General features: G+C 37.8%; 2 protein-coding genes across 3 annotated transcripts in view; both read right to left on the reverse strand.

The window, feature by feature from the left end:
- Positions 1–1667: 1667 nt before the first annotated feature.
- LOC134675163 (putative zinc finger and SCAN domain-containing protein 5D) lies at positions 1668–22341 on the reverse strand. Of its 2 annotated transcripts, XM_063533347.1 has the most exons (13): positions 22105–22341; positions 21754–21925; positions 20941–21141; positions 20237–20371; positions 19231–19304; positions 18579–18769; positions 10537–10632; positions 8555–8607; positions 8276–8357; positions 6666–6776; positions 4488–4693; positions 3699–3796; positions 1668–3115 (listed from the first exon to the last, which is right to left on the reverse strand). In XM_063533347.1, exons 1-13 carry the CDS (start codon positions 22222–22224, stop codon positions 3065–3067), a joined length of 1590 nt encoding a protein of 529 aa, XP_063389417.1. In that variant the 5' UTR covers positions 22225–22341; the 3' UTR covers positions 1668–3064. The 2 variants fall into 2 exon arrangements, with proteins under 2 accessions (XP_063389417.1, XP_063389416.1); XM_063533346.1 differs by lacking the exons at positions 8276–8357; positions 8555–8607 and adding an exon at positions 7823–7957.
- Positions 6529–22468, reverse strand: part of LOC134675243 (transmembrane protein 216-like) — a 489019-nt gene continuing 473079 nt past the window's right edge. The window contains exon 3 of the transcript XR_010099706.1: positions 6529–6660. The gene's annotated coding sequence lies outside the window, so the exon portion shown is untranslated. The remainder of the gene's footprint in view (positions 6661–22468) is intronic.

Here is a 22468-nt window from a genome sequence, read left to right on the forward strand (position 1 = left end):
TGCTTAAGACCTACATAGGGTTTGCAATCCGGATCCGAAATGTATGAAATTATCCGGATCTGGATCCGGATCCGCGGATCTTCCCATACATTTCGGATCCGTCGTGCAAACCCTAGACCTACACAATCGATATCTAAATAGAAAAAGTCTTAGTTTTATTTTTCAAAACGTTCGGGGTTCGATTCCCGAGCTGAGTACACATTTTTTTAAATGTATGAATGCAGTTTTTCGTGTTACTAAAATCGATGACATGATTCCTAAAAAGAGATCGGTGTATATCGTATAGTATCAGATTTTCCCATACTGGCCGATCTAAATGGGCCATCCTGTATAGTATATTTTACTACAATAATTGGGCTAAATAAATATATTAACATAGGTATATAATATGATCAACGGTTTGGAAGAACAGCTGCATATGACAGTTAAAATAAAAAAACCGATCATTCTAGTAGAACCTACTTATTTATTGTATAAGTTTGACACTTAACGATAAAATACTTCTTTAAGAAAGGAGGTGTCAATTCGTAGTGCTACAATCTTGGAGGATATAACTAACGGAGACGCCATGTCTAAAATTTTCGGTACAAAATAGTCTGCCGTTTTTTGCGGGGGAGGGGCACATCAAATGTATAGGTACGTCATGTCAGATAAACGTCAGTCCATACATATGGTTGACATGAGGTTGACCATTGGCCGCCTATTTTCGACAGAGGGGAACGCCTGTTAATGGCGGCTCCATTGTTAATTACTCCGAGGCTACAATATTTATTTTAAAGTTAAACAGATAAAATGTTGATGCTTAGTTACCATTGAAATAACAACTGCTTAGCAACTGGTGGCACCCTGTCTGCTGACGTACGTGATTGGCAGTGCGTGTAGGTATTAATGACAGCAGCTTGAATTTGATTGCTTAGTTACCACTGACTTTTTAACCGTTATTGTCATTGTGATTAAATAAGGGTGTATGTGTTAATGAAAAACTCAGAAGTTAAGGTATTTGTGACGAACTGAAAGCCTACGTGAAAATGACATCTTAGATGTCTTTATTTTTGTGACGATTGAAGTGTATATGTTTTCTTGGACACCTTGCCCGCTCAGGTATATCTGCTGCTGACTGTACAATGGAATACTAAGCCCAAACACAAAGCACCTAATAGTCCCACAGCCGTATTCGAACAATGAGATACGTCAAATACTAGACATTGAAACGATATGGATTGGATATGTCAGTGTCAAACAAGTTTCAAAAGTGACGTTTTTGTTTGAAGAAACGTCAATTTTGACACTGACATATCTAATCCATATCGTTTCAATGTGTAGTATTTGACGTATCTCATTGTTCGAATACGGCTGCCAGTCTTTTGTCGTCCGGAAACTTTCAGTATTTAGATTAGGGCAGCGGGGAGACACCCCTGAGTTCGGGCAAACTCGGCTCCGTTCACCTCAGCACTGCTCCGAGCAATTATTAGGGTTGCCATTGGCACCACTTGACGTCCCTTTGCGTGCACGACCACAGATAAGATAATGACTTGAATGATTCGTCCCTGAATCGCTGTCAAACTTCAGTTTTGTAGGAAGTGTCCTTTCTGTACGGTAGCACTATTATTTATTCTGTGATTAGGGTTAACTTACAAAAGGATATTATAAAAAAAAAACAAGCTTCGTCCATGATTGTATTATTTAAAAGTTACAGACAATAACAGTAACCGACAATATACAATAAAATAACTTGTTTACTAATTTATACTAGCTACGTCAATACATAACATACCTAATTTTAGGTATTTACTTATTATATAAAAAAAAAGTATGACATTCAAAGTGATAAAAGGCAATGGAATATTTACAAATGTAATAAAATGTCATGTTTGATGTCGCCAAAAACAATATTCGACCCGGCATGACCTCGATTTCATATAATACATACAGAAATACATAAGAACTGATAAAAATGTCGAATAGGGTAATTTGCCAGTAACTGGCCACCCCAAACCATATATATAAACAGAATTCATTTTAGTATAAGGTTTCAATAACTGGCCACCTTATACTAAAATGAATTTTATTTATAGGTGAATAGAATTCATTTTTAGTTTATGGCTGCCAGTTACTAATAGAGGCCAGTTACTGGCTAATCCTCAATTTTGGAGACTGATACTCCTTATTTATTACATTTTCATTAAATCACATTATAAAAAAAATACTACAGAAGAAACTAAAACTAAAAAAAAGTCAAATGGATTACGGTTTCTATTTTTTTTTTTTAAATACCATTTGCTCCCACCAGGAACAAAATGGAATATTTCTATATCATTTGTCATGTTTATCAGAATCGAATATATCAGAGCGGCTAAGGTGCACATAAATATCTGTACACACCTTTATTGTATAGACGTCAGAATACGTGTTCAATTATTTTTGAGCACCTCGGCCGCCACAATATATCTGACGGCGATTGTACATCTTACCGAAAGTCGCGCTACTGCATAAATAAAAGGCTACTCGTTATATGAAGTCGCTAGAGCCTCGACAATACATATGCTACAAGCCCATTAAGTTTCATAGACAATTAGATCTTTATTCTATCTGACAGATTACCGTGGTCGTCAGGTAATCACGGTATAGTCGCACCAATAAAAGTCTGCAGCGGATTTGATAGCCCACGCAGTGGAAGTGTTATTTATACGTCATAATTTCATAGAAGTTTGACGTTTAAAATGACACTTGCACTGTGTGGGCTATCAAAAGCGCTGCAGACTTTTTACGGTCTAACTCTAGACACATTTTTTGATCATAGACAATTTGATTGAAATTTCTTTACTTCTATTTTACAGATATGCGTGACCAAATGACCATAGACATCAGATCTGAAATTGTCAGAGCTAGACAATCCGGTTGTGAATTTTGATGCGTCTGTTGTGGTATATAATGTGAGGTGATTCAATAATGAGTCCAATGAAAATAATTGGCAACAACCTCAGGGTTGCGTCGTATATGCGACGGGGCATTATTTTATTATGGCTAACTAAGAAATTATTTAATATTACAGTGGTTCTATGATTTACTGTGTCTTGTCGTCTTCTTCCATAGAGAATTCGCTGTCTAACACCACCTGGAACAAACAGTATATCAGTAAAAAGGAAATAATAGTTACCGAAATGTATAATATACCCAAATAATAGTTACCCAAAGACAAATTATTATGATATATCATTAGGAATAGAGGTGACAGCAGGGTGTCAACTAAGGTGGTACTAGTGTTCGACATCCTAAAGCCCAATAGATGACACGCCTGCTGTCACCTCTATAGACAATTACTTAAGTTTCAATATTACATGTACTGGGACCGCGTCGAGCACCAGTACCACTATCTTATTGGGCGTTTATCTCATGTCACCCGTCTGTTATTTTATTAACGTACCTAACGCTTGCATGCCCGCGACGGCCCGGTCGGTCTCCTTGGCCTCGCTGTCTTCGTTTATCTCATGTCACCTGTCTGTTATTAACGTACCGCTTGCATGCCCGCGACGGCCCGGTCGGTCTCCTTGGCCTCGCTGTCTTCGTTTATACTCGTATCATGTCACCTGTTTGTGATTAACGTACCGCTTGCATGCCCGCGACGGCCCGGTCGGTCTCCTTGGCCTCGCTGTCTTCGTTTATACTCGTATCATGTCACCTGTCTGTGATTAACGTACCGCTTGCATGCCCGCGACGGCCCGGTCGGTCTCCTTGGCCTCGCTGTCTTCGTTCTCGGCCTCCTCCACCACGTGCATTTGTAGCTCCTGCTCTCCATCTGACGAGGAAATATACAATGTATCAATATCACAGGTATACCCGCTTATTCATAAAACTTCACGGGCCTCATTTAATTAAATTACGTTTTATTATTTTCTTACAAATACATAAGTAAAAATGACAGATAAAGACAAACGATTCATAGCTAATTCAGGGCTAGTAACGCGTTTATGAATAACGCCACGAGAATGTACAAGATTGATGATGATGATGATGCATCCCTGTTATCCCTCATTAGGGACATAGGGCTCGCAGAAGAATCCTCCATTTGTCACGATCTTGAGCGGCTACTTCCAGCTCTTTCCAGCCGAGTCCAGTTGAGCCAGCCTCTTTTTCAACTGATCGCCTCCACGTAGTACAAGGCCGTAGTAAATGTACAAGATTGTATGTCAAAATCAAAAGCACGACGAAAATTGGAATTATGTCAAGTTTCATTGGAAGAATTAAATTCATAATTAATATGTCCTTTCGTAAGTTACATATATCATCGATAGCGAAGCGCAAGCGATTGTCATCTTGGCTAGGCCGCCTGTTCATGTTGTTGCATACCTTCCTCCGGCGTCTGTATGAGCTGCAATGCTCCATCCACAATTTGTCCGGAGATTATGCCAGATAGACCGGACACGTTGATCTGCTGTCTGATCTTGGCTGCCAGCTGTTGCTAGAATACAGTTCATGTTGTTACATACCTTCCTCCGGAGTCTGTATGAGCTGCAATGCTCCATCCACTATCTGTCCGGAGAGTACGCCGGATAGACCGGACACATTGATCTGCTGTCTGATCTTCTTGGCTTCCAGCTCGAGCTGCTGCTGGATGTAGAGCTCCTGGTGGTGCACCTTGTTGTGGTACTTGAGGTGGTGGGCTTTTGTGAATTTCTTGTTACATGGTTCGCAACTGAAAAATAAATGGGAAATAGGGAATATTAGGCAAAGCTCTGCGTAGGTGGCACAACTAGCACTTACAGTAAACAAACATCAATGACACATCATGCGTCACTACGTCAATCACATGGCCTACCGTGAAACACGACAATCGAAAGTTCGGTTTCTGCCTCTCTATCACTCTTGCATATTCGACCGATAAATAGGCAGATAACTAAATTTCGATTTTCGCGTTTACCGGTAGGCCCTTATTCGCCTTGATGCACCAATATCTGTGAAAACTTGTCAAAAAACAGTTTAAGGCACAGTATGTATAAGTTAGTCTATGAATTTATAGTCGGTAGTGCTGCACTCTAGCGGCAGAACATTGCAGTAATATCCCCTATTAGAAAATTACACAACGTTTGGAGGTATAAAGATAGCATGAGCGTGCAGCGCCAGTATCAATAATCATAATCACAATCTTATGGACATTTATGTCTGAATTACATTGATTAAATTGAGTACCTAGCGCGCGAGGCAGACTGACCGGCCTCTTTTTAATTTGATTTCCTGCGTCATTGTGAAATAAAAATTCGGAATTGCATGAAAAACGTAGAGTTCAATTAAACGTAGCTTAGGGGTCATGGCGTCACCGCGCATGCCTCGGGTCTAAATTTTCCCTTTCAAATCAATCAATCAAACTTTTATTGATAAAATATAAGTATTTTACATGTCAACACATTATATCTGTTACAGCACACATTATTTGTACGTGAGAGCAACATAGCAGAATAGCATAGCAGAATAGGGCAGAGTGGCGCTCTCTTGTGTCGGAGGCCAAGATCCTTTTTGGGTCACTGGGCCAGTGATGTATGTGTATGTATGTATGTACGTGAGAGCAACATTTGTGTCGCTCAACTTCAAACTCGGGTAAATCCATTGGACCCTCTCAGCAAATATCTACCCTATTACGTTTTCTTAATACCAAAATCGCATAATCTGACAGATGGATTTACCCGAGTTTGAAGTTTGAAGAAGCGACTCATTTGTAATTCAATAGGTGGCAAAAAAATGTTTATATTGGCTTATTAAAATGACCATCATAGGTCCTTGGGGTGGTATTCCACCTGTCCTATTTCTTGTCCAATGTGTATTTGCGTCTCACATTTTGCTTAGTGAGAGAGTGAGACGTGCTCATTGGGCCGAGAAATTTGACAGGTGGAATACCAACCTTAGTTACAAAGTAATATTTCTGACTTGGACCACAGAATAAATAATAGTGATAGGTACAGAAGATTCACTCTAACAAAACGCGTCTGTTACGATTAGGACAGATATGACCGCTAGATGGCGCAAGCGCCACGCGCGCCTTATGGCTAGCCTCCAAAATTGGTGTGGGACGTATGTGCTTGTTGCGATGCGACGAAATCGCGGAGTGAGCCACGCCTGCTTGGACCCAAAAATTGAATAATATAATGGAATGTTGACCCAAATTTTTGGGCGATTTATTCCGCTGGAAATGAGGTATACACGGTGTAACATGACGAAACCGAATAATTTCAACAGCGTATTCCTGATCATATTTAGAGACAAAAATGTCCAATAAACTTTTTTGTAATTCGAATAGTTTCAGAGTTAATACCAATTAAAAAAAAAACATGTTTTTATTGTTACATAGTGCAAAACGCCTTTTTGATGGCGATGTTGCTGCTATGGGACGTAGTCAATATCCTTAATGATAGATGTTAAAAAGTGACAAGTAACACTTTGCAAAAAGTAGGTTTTACGAAAAAAAAATTAAAATCAAGTTTAGGTGACAAGTTTACCAATAACATTTATTTTTTATGTACAAATACATTCAAAAAATGGAAAAAACAAAAAAAAAAATTTTTTTTAGCGAAATTGACCTAAACTCATATTACATTTTTTCCTTCTTTTGACCTCAGAAATGCGTGGTTAAAATTATTCGGATTCCTCATGTTACACCGTGTATATGTACTTACGAATATTTCTTCTCGCCTGTATGTGTGAGCATATGGTTAGCCAGCACGTAAGAGTAGGTGAAGGCCTTGCCGCACAGCGAGCATTGGTACGGACGGACGCCCATGTGCAACCTGCGTTACAAAGATATCTATTAGTTTGTCTACGGGGTCTATATAATATTCAAACTGCAACTGTTTTAGACAAACTCAATTTATTTATATATTTATGTATATGCTTATACAGTCAGTCTGTTGTTAAAATACCTAATCTTTAAAACAGTTTTTTAACGATTCAAAATATATTTTAAATTGCTATCATTATCAACAGCTCCACTTTACCTAGTGAAATTCGAGAGCAAAATCATTCCTCTGTTTAATGAAGTCAGCTGAAAATGAAGTGGCATTTGATTAGGCTCTAATTAATTTCTTTCATGTGTGTTAGTTACCTCTCGCGTTTCTGCCTAGTGCCGAAGTCTCCGAAGCGCCGGTCGCATATGCGGCACTTGTAGGGCCGCTCGCCGGTGTAAAGTGCCGCTTCAGTCATCACACACGAGTGTTAGTTACCTCTCGTGTTTCTGTCTAGTGCCGAAGTCCCCGAAGCGCCGGTCGCATATGCATAATGCGGCACTTGTAGGGTCGCTCGCCGTTGTATAGTGCCGCTTCAGTCATCACACACGAGTATTAGTTACCTCTCGTGTTTCTGTCTAGTGCCGAAGTCCCCGAAGCGCCGGTCGCATATGCATAATGCGGCACTTGTAGGGCCGCTCGCCGTTGTAAAGTGCCGCTTCAGTCGTCACACACGTGTTAGTTACCTCTCGTGTTTCTGTCTAGTGCCGAAGTCCCCGAAGCGCCGGTCGCATATGCATAATGCGGCACTTGTAGGGCCGCTCGCCATTGTAAAGTGCCGCTTCAGTCATCACACACGAGTGTTAGTTACCTCTCGTGTTTCTGTCTAGTGCCGAAGTCCCCGAAGCGCCGGTCGCATATGCATAATGCGGCACTTGTAGGGCCGCTCGCCGTTCTAAAGTGCCGCTTCAGTCGTCACACACGTGTTAGTTACCTCTCGTGTTTCTGCCTAGTGCCGAAGTCTCCGAAGCGCCGGTCGCATATGCGGCACTTGTAGGGCCGCTCGCCGGTGTAAAGTGCCGCTTCAGTCATCACACACGACTGTTAGTTACCTCTCGTGTTTCTGCCTAGTGCCGAAGTCTCCGAAGCGCCGGTCGCATATGCGGCACTTGTAGGGCCGCTCGCCGGTGTGCCGAAGCATGTGCCGCTTAAGTGCTTCTTTCATCACGCACGAGTAGCCACATACGCTGTCAGAGCACGGGGTAAGATAGGAATGTGAAGGCCAACTTTCCCGCATTACATTGTGTTCCCATACACGCTTTAGAATTATTTTTAACTGGACTTCTTGTGGTGTAATAGCTGTTTAACCTTTTCGCCGCCATGTCAATGAAATAATAGTATCGTCAACGCCAAGCCTCAAAAGCCCGTAAACCACCCGTATTAACATATCAACTCGTGGCGTGTGGGCACGAAATGTACTGGCTAAAGTTACTGGCGGCGAAAAGGTTAATTGGGATAGGAAAGTTAAATAGCAGACCATAATAACTAATAAATAATAAACTGGCCTCTCGTGTTTCTGCCTGGAACCGAAGTCGCCGAAGCGGCGGTCGCAGACGCGGCACTTGTAGGGCCGCTGGCCGGTGTAGCCTCATATGAGCTCTATGTTGAGGTATTTTTATGTACAGCAAGCTACAAAACTACAGACGCATTACATATGCAATTTTGCAGCTTGCTGTATGGGGTAAAGGGACAATAAACTGGCCTCTCGTGTTTCTGCCGGGACCCGAAGTCGCCGAAGCGGCGGTCGCAGACGCGGCACTTGTAGGGCCTCTGGCCGGTGTGACGCATCATATGCCGGCGGAGCTCCATGTTGAGGACGCACGAGTACCCGCACACACTATGACACGTTCATCGTAATTATTTGTCTGACTGTTATTGTAATTTGTGCCATTCTCAACCAAAAGGGTACTTATTGTTGGTTGACAATAAGGCGTATAGCTTCAATTTAAAATCAACCTTATTGACAACCGACAATGTGGTACGTTTTGCTTGAAAACGTCACATTTATCCTCTATTTTAGACAGAAAAACCCCTTGCAACTCTCTAATTTCAAATAATTAACTGTCACATATATACTGTTTTTTTATACCACATCGGCGGCAAACAAGCATACGTCCTGCCTGATAAATAACAAACAATTATAATTATGTAAACTCTCCACCGTGGGAAATACCAAGCTCATTAAATATGCTTCCAAAAGTGAATAATTTTATTTATTTATGTAATTCGATTATTTTGTTGTGTATCGGATATTTTGCACCTTGCAATCAATAAGGCTCCAGTTCTGTAGCAGGTGTAATATAGTCGTTTGTAAAACAAAGACACATAAAACACGTTAGTGTGATAAATAATTGAACGCTTTATCTGATCATTGTTACAAGAATCATGTATCCAATTAAGGAACTAGATCGATTCGTATAAAGTGTCCTAAAATATTTATTCATTATTAATTTTATTTAGATATATTAGCCTGTAACTTCAGAAGTAACTCCATGGTTCGTAATCTAGCGATTTCGTTTGGTCTGTTATCAGATATCAATCGCATTTTATGCATTGGTCGGTTACTTTACCAATACAAGAATTTGCATTGCAAATACATGAATGTAGCACATATTGAAAAAAAGATTATAGTTTCGAGTTTTCGATAAGGGATTTTTCGACTAAAATAAATATTAGATCGGATCCCTTTGTTGCCCATACAGTTTTAAGTCATAAATGTCATTATGTATCGTTTGTCATATTATCATTAGTCATAATTCTGTAACCTTAAACTTGACAATATTTTCGTAAGGTTACCATATAGATGAGTTAGGTTAAGTTTGTTTCATGGCAATCCTGAAAAGTTACGCGTTTCTAAGAAAAACCAAATTAGGACTAATGAAAATGCGGACAAACAATACATTATGACTTAAAACTTTATGGGAAACAATAGAGACCCTTATTAGATGCGGGTGCGGGTGCGTCCTCAACATGTCTTCAACATATTCGTATAACAGCGTATGTGGGAACACTACTTGGGCGCGGGTGATGCTTACATAATTTAAAATTTAGATATTTTGCATGTTGGTAACCCCACCCGCACCCAACTATTATTATTATAAGACACAATTTTATATATAGATACAATAGACTGGCAAGCTAATTTTGTCAATAGTAAAAGGCAACAAACTTGAACAATGTAGACAAAAGAAAATTTTTTATTCCGCGCCTGTGTCTACTAAAAAAATGGTTTACCAGACTATGTTTAAATCGGAAGCAGGCGTTTACGGGTCATTTTATATTATTAACGTGTCATTAAAATATGTTACTTCTATCAAATTTGATTCCTTGGTCAAAGAAAAAATCGTATCCCCGAATTTGGCAGACGCAGAATAGGGTATAATACTCTGTATTTAAAATAAATTGTTTTACACCATGCATGAAATAAAGCACTAGATAATTATTAGAAGAACACATATAGGATTTATTTCTAAACCCAAGTTCTATTTAATAAATCGGATAGAAATATAAAAAGTAGGTGAGTTGACCGTGACTTCACGATGTTTCATATAAATTCTATATTAGCAAATCGTTTTGACAGTTCTAAAAAAGTATGTAACTGATTTGACTAATAGGAAATTACCCTATAGGCGCTGCACCATCTACTTTAGCTGTCAAATTCGGAGCGTTAAATTTGTTTTAGAATTTAGATACATATAACAAAATAAGTATATAAAATTGTATGTATTTAAAAATAATTGATGAGATTTAAGCTTGTAATTGTTACCTGCAGACAAACGGTTTGATGCCCAAATGGCGTCGAATGTGCGCCTGCAGAGACGCGTTGGACGTGAACGAGGACCCGCAAGTCTCGCAAGTGTGCCTGCAAATGTCAACCTTATTACAAATACATAAAGTTGAAAACTATACTCCGTATCTTTAGGTATTTAAATAAAAGTAAATAAACAATTTGGACATTTTCGGGTAGTTATAACATTTATTGGTTAACCGACCAAATACAAAACCACCTGGATCAGTCACTGAACGACCTGCCTTTTGATCATATAATATTTTCATCTACTCTCAACTGGCTTAAGGCAGCGAAATGATATACATGGAAGTATTCTGTCCGCTCAATTATGACCCAACGCAAACTACCCCGCGATAGGCGGTACTTACAAACTGCTCGATTGGCAATCTCAGTACGCGACCGAGATGACAGTCAGTGACAAATGGCTAAATTGATTTATAAAAACAACGTTTTTTGTAATTAAAAATATATTCATGTGTCGTGAAGTGCTGCAGAAGTTATTTTAGTTCATACCAAGGACAGTGGAATCACTTTTCACTTGTAGTAAACAGATAACTTCAGTAAAATTTGGAAAAAACATGACGATTTGTTTTCAATACTACCGTGCTAAGCTAAAACGTAACAACTGCATACGACTTTCATAACAACATACGACTTTTTAAATTGCGAGGATAATAGGGATGGTGTTATGCCAAATGAAGTAGACTATTTTATTAACTTGTGTTTGGTTTAGGTATTTTATATATAATTATAAATAAATTCCTTCTTACAGATTTGTATTTTCCTTTTTTATTTCATGAGATGGAGCTATAAAAATACTACCTAGTTATTTCAAATTAATAATCAAATTTGGTATTGCCATTTTACATTACTTTCCATTCAGATTCCCACAAGATGCTATTCGCAGAGAACTATGGAAAAAAGCGTCCAATTAGAGAGACATGAAATTGAGTGGATGCCTGGCAAGATATCTAGAATGGTGTACTTTCGTTTGGGCCAAATACGTTTCGCCAAATTTCACTTCCCAACAAACTTATCGCAATAGTTTCATTTCCCAAAGAAACCTTTAGCAAATTCCGCAGCCTCCTCTCTATTAGTACCTATGTAAATTAATTGTATGCCATGCAATATTTTGGGACATGTAAGTTATGCTTAATGATACATTTGGGTTTACTAATGAATGGGCCAAAAACGTTTCCCAAAGTATCACATCCCAAACTATGTTTCCCAAATTATCATTTCCCAAAAAAGTGTTTGGCAAAACAACTTATCGCAAATTTTCAGTTAGCAATAGTCTTTTTTGGCAAGTTATTGTTTAGCAAATAATTACTTAGACAAGTTTCATTTTCCCAAATATTATTTAGTCAAATGTATCATTAAGCATAACTTACATGTCCCAAAATATTGCATGGCATATAATTTACATACCAATAGAGAGAAGGCTGCAGAATTTTATTTGTCTGGTATTTAATTGATCATTACATATACATAGTAAAATGTAACGTCAAAAAAAAACATTCTTACTGCCAAAAATATGTAGTAAATGATCACTAAAATTTAAACTCCATTTTAATGTAAAATGATAACCAAATTTGTTACATCTTGCTATTCTATTAAAGCAAATAACACCAAAGTAATCATTGTAACCCAAAAATATTAAATAACCACCAATATGTAAACCACATTTTAGTTTAATATGTCATGCAAATTCTTTACTTCTTGTTATTCTATTTAATTAATCCACTTTGATGACCTTTTTCTAGTACATAGTATTTCGTTTCTGTAAGGACCGCAGTTCTAACCTAACCTAACCCACTTTTCTAATAGCATTTCGATTCTGTGAGGGTCACAGTTCTATTCTAACTTAATCTAACCCACTTTTCTGATAGCGGTTCCGTTTTGTGAGGATCGCAGTTCAAACCTAACCGAACCCACCCAAATTACGTAGAATTTAACGTACCTATATTAGCATTACAAAAAGTACTTTAAATAGAGATGCCTGTTTGTCAAATTTGCGAAGTGACAATTTTGACTAAACATCTTTTTGGAATATAATATTAGACAATAAAAAACGTTTGGTAAATAAGTTTTTGTCCTAATACAATTTGACAAAGTAAAATCATGCCAAATGATTATTTGACCAAATAAATTATATGCGAAGTGTCACTTTGCTAAAGGTTCCTTTGGGAAATGAAACTATTGCGATAAGTTTGTTGGGAAGTGAAATTTGGCGAAAAGTATTTGGCCCAAACGAAAGTACACCGCGCGAACGGCTGTGGTCCCATACAAAATTTTCATTTTGCACCTTTTTCTACTGACAAACTTGCTTGACCGGCTATATACATATAAAATATTCTGAACTGAAAGTGGGGATTTATTGTGACTCCGCCTGTTCAAATATTTTTGACCCGATTCTTGTACCCATGTAAATTTTGCAGACTGTATAGCCAGTCCGATTTCTAAGATCAAGTTCGCCATACATTTACTGTGGCGTACTTGATCTTAGAAAAACGGACAGACTATACCTGAACGTGACTTCGCACTGCCATACAGGTAGATAATAAAATATACAAAATACTTATTATAGCGGAATACATTTATACAACAATGATATATATTTACTAATGTTGAGTTAGTCTGTCATGTCATAACAACATTTTAACTAGTTATCTTTTAATCTGCATTAAATTATTATACGTGAATTATTTGACTGGTTCTTCACTGTATGGCATAAACCTATCCCTGTCCAAGTCATATTCTAATCAAATATGAACCGCGAACTCTAAGCGGCCAGTACGTACAGCAAGAAGGTTATTAGCGGATTAATGTCGCTGATTGGTAGTTATTGACATTATATGCATTTCATCCACACTTAGCTATGTACCATTAGAGTAATAAAGATGACTCTTATTTTGTTTACCAGCTTTGATTACAGGCTCTGTAAACGCGTCGTCCTATTTGAATGTAGGCGTAATTGTGTATGTGTGCTAATTCGGCCCGAGAATTTGAACGGTAATGTTCCTAAAGGCGGTTTCCATACTAAATATATGCGTTCACTGGCTTAAGGAACCATTTGAGGGTAGATTTTGTTTACTTTTAATTAAATACCTAAAGATACAGACTATAGTTGAAATATAATAATTTGTACGGTTTGCTTAAGGTCGCCTCCATAAACTCGCGAACTAAATTGACATGAGTTTGACAAATACAATGATAGAGTCTGTGCGGAAAGAGAAGAGTCGTGGCAGAAACGGGAACTAACATTTTAAATTTTATATGGCAATCAAACCTTTGACACCTGTCTTGTAAAAAGTAAACAAACTTCTGTCAATGTATATTTTTATTAACAAAAACCGCAAGTTTTATGTATAAAATATTTTCAAAACACTATAAAACCGTACATAAAACCACAAGGAAAATTATATTTAACATTGTTCGGTTTTGTCAGCGGGAAGAAAACGGCTAAAAGCCGACTATCGACTAACAAAAAGTCGCGGAACGTATTTCCGCTATTCGCGGGTATTGATGTTGTATTTAATATTAAATAACTACCTATTTAATAAGCCCCCTAAGTAACTTGTCTCCGGTACATAATCGGTAAGTATATTCATAATATATTAATTTTCATAAATATGCAGGTCATTCATGATCTTTAAAATAACTGACAAATAGTCTTGATACTTGCCATTTTATGCATATTTATAGTAACAGCACCAGTCATGGGACATTTAAGAGGAAATTTGGAGTATTTATAATATTTCCCGTATACATGTAAATGGTCTACCGCTTAGCGTGTTAAAAGATGAAAGTCCTATCCGCCTTTCATGTTTTAGGCGTGTTGTATCAAAGATACAGCAATTAGTTTCCACATATTTAACAAATTAAAACTATGCTTTTTTTCTCCAGTCATGGACACCAAATCTCCTGTAATGGGCCCCCGGTAATGGACGTAGATCCAGTAATGGGCCCCCTATAATGGACATTGCTCTATCAGTATAAAATATTGAAATGGGGAATAAGTTACGGCAAAAAAATCAATTTTTGGTATAAGCTTTTATCGCTGAATGTATTTTTCTTTCCACAGCCAATTATTATTGTATTAGATCCATCGAGACAATTCTAATATAAACACAATTAGTTAGGGTTTATTGAGATAAAGTTCCCATGGCCACCTCCTGTCTCCATCATCAGATTAGGTCCATGTTATCATAATATTGCATTATCATCCGATTTGCATACTTAATTACGTACTTACACAAAATTCAACTGAATCGGAAATCGAAAAGTGGCTCAAATTCAGCTACCAACATTGGACCCACACTAACTAACAGGGCAAGTTAAATAAAAGTTTGGAAAAACGATATTAATTTATCCGAAGTCCGAGAATACCTCCTGATTGACATATTTCGTAACTACATTTTACTTCTGTATTGTTTAAACATGAAATTATGGCATGGCAAGAAATCATTCTGTCAATTGTCCCATCATAGGAGGTACGCAGTTTTACAGCTCCTATAATGGGATTGGGCCAAATACCACTATTTTTTTACATCTGTGGAGTCACAACATAGTGTGTTGTATACCTTATCTCATGGTAAATGCAATTAACAAAACACATTCTAGTTTTCATCAAGTATTAATTAATTGAAATTTAATAAATTAACTCACCTCTCTTAGCGAAGTTCTTAAGAATTCGTAGTGGTATTTTTTTTCAGTGACACGACAACTTTTGGGTTGACGCCAATTTCTTAAAAAGCAACCAAATTTAATGAAACTTCAAACTGAAACAGCTCTAGGACTCTTATTTATGATAATATACAGCCAGTGTTTATAAACTACTTTTAGATACTTATTTTAGAGGAATTATGTTTTTTTATCCCATTACTGGTTCCACGTCCATTATAGGGTATACTACTATATATGTAATTTCTTTTTCAGGATTGTGTAAAAGTACCTACGGTATCTCGAATAAAAGACCGCTAAGTAGGTGATATGCAAGAATTCCAGCACATCCAGTTCAGATGAAGATAGTTCTATGAGTGTCCCTGGTTGTTTTGAAGCTAGCTCAAACATAAGTGACATTGAATATTTTAATTCAGACTTCGATTACAAATAATAAAACTTTTTCTAATAAAATATTTCTTTATTTGTAGGTTCTGTTAGTTACGAAATTATATTTCATATTTAGCAGTGACTTTTCGGCGAAGTAAAATATCGTGAGATGAGAGAACCGTACATATCCCAATAAGGCCTACCTACTTATGCACTATTTTTATTCATATTCATATTTATTATTAATAATGTACACATACATTACAAGTCAAGTTTACAATGGGTGAAATATATCTCAGATAAAATTACAGTTCTATTGCCCAATTTCTACCCGATCTACCCGGTTTTAATAACTGTTGGACTGCACAGATTAGGCAGTACATAAATGAGACTCGTATCTTGTTTGGTACTAAAATTACAGTTGTATTGGGCAGATTCTTAAATAGTTTTAGCAGTTTTGACAATCGCAGTCACTTTTTAGTATCTGAGATATAAAAACAAGTGTGTTTTAAAAAGAAAACTAGCGCCTGCGCTAAATCAGAGGATTGAGTTGACGAGCCGACACCACCACCGGAACAAAAGGGATTCAAGTATCATGACCTTTAGTGTCGTATTATAATCACGTGACCAGTGTTGTCAGCATAGCAAAAACCATAAAATAGCACTGGCGCGCCCTCAAATCCCACGACTCTTCTCTTTCCGCACAGACTCTACCAGGAATAGCAAAGAAAAAATAGTCACGGGTATATGTCGATAAAATGATATCGATAAAATAGGTAAGTAAAGTTATTGTACTTACTGCCTAATCTACCCATGTCATAATTATAAAGGGGTCACAAACGATTTAGATTTGTATGAATGTGACGAGAACAGTGATTGGTTTGATTGCAAAATTGTGAAGTTACCGATCAAATCAGGAGGTGCGGATGAGAAACTGATAAATTTCAATGTTAGTATGCAGGTTTGGGGGCAAGTTGTTTATTTCAAGAGCTCGGTGGTCGCCATAAATCTAAAATTGGTGATTTAATTTTATACATGTGGCACATGTGTGTGTATTTTGAGCCAAAATCATGTTCCCATCCTGTTTCTATGTTATCACCTATAGTACAGTCATTATATCCAAAAAACCGACCCTACCCGTGAATAATTAGTTCTTGGATTTTTTTTCGTAGGTCCCTCGGGGGGGTCACTGGGAGTGTAAATTCAAAAAGTAGGCTGAATCAGGCTCCTGCGTATATTCGAAAAATGTTTTTTTTTTTCAAAAAAACGGTTTTTCTTCAATAACTCGGCCATTTTTGATTTTACAGTAAAATCGTAAGGACAAAAATTGTAGGAAATTTGATTCTCTACAAGTTAGTCCAGTCATTATATCCAAAAAACCGTCCTTTCCCGTGAATAATCAGTTCTTAGATTTTTTTTTCGTACGTCCCTCGGGGGAATCACTGGGAGTGTAAATTCAATCAGGGTGCTGTGTATATTCGAAAAACGGTTTTTCTTGAATAACTCGGTCATTTTTGATTTTACAGTAAAACCGTAAGGACAAAAATTTTAGAAAATTTGATTCTCTACAAGTGTGGTCCTCACAATTTTTCTTTAAAGGATCGATAGTTTGCAAATAAAATTTGAAAAAAGTGACAAATTCAAAATATTTTCAACATCTCGTTTATTTTCAACTTTACGACATAAATGAAGAGGACTAAACTTGTAGAGAATCAAATTCTGAACAATTTTGGTTCCCATCCTTTTTCCCCCAAAATCGATATTTTAGAAATTAAACCTGAAAAACGCGACAAATTCAAAATATTATCATTATCTCCTATGTTCCACGCTTTACGGCATAAATGAAGGGAAACAAACTTGTAGAGAATCAAATTTTCTAAAATCTTTGTCCTCGCGGTTTTACTGTTAAATCAAAAATGACCGAGTTATTCAAGAAAAACCGTTTTTCGAATATACACAGGACCCTGATTCAGTCTACTTTTTGAATTTACACTCCCAGTGATTCCCCCGAGGGACGTACGAAAAAAAATCCAAGAACTGATTATTCACGGGAAGGGTCGGTTTTTTCGATATAATGACTGGACTAACTTGTAGAGAATCAAATTTCCTACAGTTTTTGTCCTTACGGTTATACTGTAAAATAAAAAATGGCCGAGTTATTGAAGAAAAACCGTTTTTTTTTGAAAAAAAACCATTTTTCGAATATACGCAGGAGCCTGATTCAGCCTACTTTTTGAATTTACACTCCCAGTGACCCCCCCGAGGGACCTACGAAAAAAAAATCCAAGAACTAATTATTCACGGGTCAAAATCTATAATGACTGTACTACTAACTTGTTACACTAACTGTAAGTTTTCCTAACAAATAAAACAAAATAAATATAATAGGTAAAATATTTACTTGATTATACCCTGACCCGGAACCTGGCGCTAGGCCTGGAAAACGCTAGGTTAAAGAGAAGAAGAAGATTTATTTTATTATAATATGTTTATCCATTAACCTTCTCTCAATTACTATAAAATTGCACAATTTTCGAAATACTAAGTAACATTTGTAAAATAACTTAAATTACGTAAAGATCCATTTTAACTGACCGCGCCACAGTAGCGCCCCTAGCGGTGAATTCTGGCGATATTCTCTAAATCAAACTTTTTTGAAAATATCGATATGAACAGCACTGGCCGAACTGTGGTATCATTTGTGCACATTGACCTGTCAATTTAGTTCGCGAGATTCTGGAGGCAACTGTAGTTGGTAAACTACCACAAAATAGAGAGCAGTGGCATTATTGCATGAAAGTTAGAGAGAAAAGACGCAGTGACACTTTCTGACTGTCACCAATTTACTTAAAATGGAGTGGAAAATTTTTTGGAAAGTCAAAGAACTATGTATACTTGTATAGCCTTATATCAGCAGCTATAAATAAAAGCAATATGTCTTTACCTTACTACATATTATTACTTACGTTTTCTCATAAACATATCGCTTCTTGCTGGTATACTTCTGCCTCGGTTTGGGGTTGAGGATATGGTCCGGGATGGGCTCGGAGAAGGCCATGATGGTCTCCTTCAGCAGCATATCCTCGCCGTCGTCGCCTTCTTCAGATTTCTCTGCCACCACCTTGCGCGGCCGACCCCGCTTGCGTGGCGTTGTAACCTGTTTCAAAATGTCACGTTCGTTTTGTTAACATAACGCTTTTGCCTTGTATGGCAGCTACCTCAATAAAATACGTGAATCTCGAGAATATACTGCCAATTTGTTAGCAAAGTCATGAAATATTACCCGACCCAATATCGCTAACTCAGCATTTCCAGAAGTATTAGAAGAATTGCGTTATGTAAGCGACAGTCTCGTGGAATGCCCCTGTATAGGCGTGTTCTTTGCTACAAAGCGAAGGAAAAAATGCACTATCAGCCATGAGCGTAGCACGTGTGAATGCGTAAAAAACTCATGTAACCTGTGCTTTAGCTCTAGCTCTGTCTAGGAACCAACTGCGCAACTTGGTAAGGGTGCTTACTGGGCATTGCGGCCTAAATAAGCACATGCTGTGCAGCACAAACTATGCTCGATTAACCTAATGGTAATGGACAATGTGTAGTACTGTTTATTTGACATACCGCTTTTTTCGTGCCTCCATCAGACTCCGCTTCCTCATCAGGTTCAAAATCAGGATCATCACCTCCAGCAAAGTCTAGGAACAAATTAATTTCCTATGTTAATTACAATAATTACATTGTAAACATCCTTAGTATTGATGAGTTTAATGACCATAATAATGAATGGCTTATACCGCTGGGTCTTTATAATCGAAGGAAGCGAAAGAGGTATGTCAGAATCGTAGCAAGTGGAAATCCGTGGTCTCTGCCTAACCCTCCGCGAAATAGGCGTGATTGTATGTATGTATGTATGTATGATTATAAATCACAATTTTTATTTGTAGGATGAATCAACCAACCAACACCATCATCTTCATCAGCTCTGTTTGTAAAGTGCCTGAATTCCCTCATGAGTACACTCATTTCGTGTGGAACCGTCTATTAAACGTATTTGGGATATAAAAATACAGCTTAGTATGACAAAACTTATGCTTAATATAAAAAAAAATCTGCTTTAATATTTAATTTTTCGTACTTTAAATTTTTCTTGCACCTATCACTACTTGTTCTCTGTTTGGCCCGAGGGTTAACTGGTAGAGAATCATCATCATCATCATCATCATCTCAGCCATAAGACGTCACTGCTGAACATAGGCCTCCCCCTTTTTGCCTTCCGGATGTTGAAATCTCATGGGGTGAATGCCATAGGGTCTCCCCAAATATATCGACGCGCATTCGGCAAAAGCCGATAGGAAAAAGCTTTATGTCCGCGCAATAAGAGCGAAAAACCGGTCGACGCGTCCGGCGTCGTCGGCCGTCGCGAGCCGAGCCAAACGACGACTTTTTCGCTCTTATTGCGCGGACATAAAGCTTTTTCCTATCGTATTTTGCCGATTCCGCGTCGACATATCTAGGGGAACCCATAATCGCCACGCTTGGCAGGCGGGAGAATGCCTTCTGGGATTAACTTCGCCTTTTGTACAAATTTTACTGTGCAATAAAGTTTAAATAAATAAATAAAACTAACCAGCACCGTCAAACGGTTCCTCATCTTCCGCAGGCTCCTGCTTGAGGTCCAAGGAGCCAGAAGCCAGCAGCGATGTGAGGGACTCCTGCTCTTTCTGAGGTTCCTTTACCTTCTTGCGTTGGTATGGTGATACATCTGAAATTTTTTACACATATAAATACATGTATGAACTCTTTATTGTACAAAACACAAATTTATGGCACGGGATAGGCAGTACAAAGCGAAGTAGTGGGCGTTTTAAAGGTTTCGTACGCAAAGTAAAGGGTTAAAACGGGACCTTAATAGTGAGACTCTACTGTCTGTCTGCCTGTCACCAGGCTGTATCTCATGAACCGTGACAGTTGAAATTTTCACAGAAGATGTATTTCTGTTCCCACTATAACAACAAATACTAATAAAAAGTACGGAACCCTCGGTGGGTGAGTCCGACTCGCACTTCTCCGGTTTTTAAGCTTGTTAGGCGCTATGCCTATTTTGAGGTGACATGAAACATGTTATAGGCACAAGCATTCAAAGTCAAGTTTCCCTGCACTTTCCACTTGAGTTGAGAGAAAATATAGTTTACTTTTTAAAATAAGTTTAGTTTTTATTTTTATTTATTTTATTGGTATTTAGAATCTTATTTGTCTATATCCTTCATATTTAATATTACAGTTAGAAAGACCAATTTAAACCTAAATAAAATTGAAGTCCAAAAAACTTACCAATCTGTCCCTGTTTGTTAGGATACTTCCTCGGCCGTCCCCTGCCCCTGGCCTTTGGAGCCTTAGTCACCACAGCATTGTTAGGAGTCTTGGTCAGTGTCCGCGTCCACTGGATCTGAGGGTCATGCTCCACGGGCAGCTCATATTGCAACAGCAGGCCGTTTTCTTGCTTTATGCTTATTGTTTCCGTTTCTGTTACGGCTGGAAATAATGCGTGTTGGTTATAAATTTTATAATATTGGTCTACAACTCTACAGTTGACAAAAGTCAGCAAAAGTAGCTTTGATAGATTTATTTGTTCAAAAACCCCAGATGTTCGGTTGATATAGCATTATTTAATTGGACAACTTATAAAACTACTTTTATTTCAGTAAAATGGTTTTTAGATGTTACCCCGACACAGAAGGTGGCCATTTTCATCTGGATACTTTTCCCAGATAAATAGCAACTTCAATAGTTATGTTAAAATGCAGTGGCGGATTTGTCCTAAGGCCCAGTAGGCCCGGGCCTAAAGCGGCAAGATATAAGGGGCGGTAGCAAGGCGGCAGTCTATAGACGGGTGCTGAGAAAGGGGCGGCTAGTAGTTACTACAGGGCCCTGGCGCCTAGGGCGGCCAATACTGCAAATCCACCACTGCTAACATGTTAGCATACAGTGATGAATGTGGCAGTTTTCTTTTAATTTAAAGATTTTATAGAATTTTCAGGAGTTTTAAGTACTTATTTGGTGATGGAGATATATCTTCAAGTAGCCATGGCGAGTGAGGGCTTGCCTTAAATTGAAAATACCGAGGAATACTGTGCAAATACTAACTTTTTTTGGACGAAGAAGCCGACACAGCGGCAGAGCTTCTCATAAACTCCTCGAGACATTCTTTCAAAGTGTCGTTCGACGACAAACACTGCTGTTTGAACTGAAACGCGAATGTTAAACGGTCCACGCAGTTCAGGCAGATAAGCGTGGGCAAAGAATCATTTTTCGTCACCTGCAAACATTAAAACCGTCATCATTCTGTTGCAAAATACCTAATTTTTGAAGGTTTACAATTTAGGGATGTCAGCGAAATCATTGAATCTACAAATAAAACAATAATAGCAACATTATTGCTTGAAAAAATATATGGGGTGGCCATCGCAACCATTTTGTGTGGTAATTTTTACATACCTCCACGCCACAGCAGTAAGTGTACTTGTCACCAAGTTGTTCGTTATTTTCATCCCAATCGAATAAAGATACCATATCGCCAGTTTCCAGACATACTCGACAAGTTAATTGCCAATCCATTTTGGTGTAAAAAACACGAGAAACACTGAATCCACGCTAAAATACCACAAAATCCTGCATAATTTGTCAACCGGAAACTACAATGCCAAAATGGCGGGATAAAGCCGGCGTCGATAGATTAGTTCCGTTTCACGCATGATATGTGCTGTAAATAAAAAATATATATAAGCTCGAAATAAAAGCTTATAAAAAGTATTAATTAGGTTATTTACAGTTAATAAAATTTCCCATTACATTTTTTAAG

This window comes from Cydia fagiglandana, chromosome 21 (assembly GCF_963556715.1).
Source record: "Cydia fagiglandana chromosome 21, ilCydFagi1.1, whole genome shotgun sequence".
Lineage (NCBI taxonomy): Eukaryota > Metazoa > Arthropoda > Insecta > Lepidoptera > Tortricidae > Cydia > Cydia fagiglandana.

What these genes read in the sequence shown, in the direction of transcription:
- LOC134675163 (XM_063533346.1), bottom strand. Translation starts at nt 22,224, where the DNA reads ATGGATTGGCAATTAACTTGTCGAGTATGTCTGGAAACTGGCGATATG. An exon ending in GGCTTCTTCGTCCAAAAAAA is followed by an intron (nt 21,142 to 21,753) that starts GTTAGTATTTGC and finishes CATTATTTCCAG; the next exon opens with CCGTAACAGAAACGGAAACA. An exon ending in ATCAAACCGTTTGTCTGCAG is followed by an intron (nt 7,958 to 10,536) that starts GTAACAATTACA and finishes GTGCTCTGACAG; the next exon opens with CGTATGTGGCTACTCGTGCG.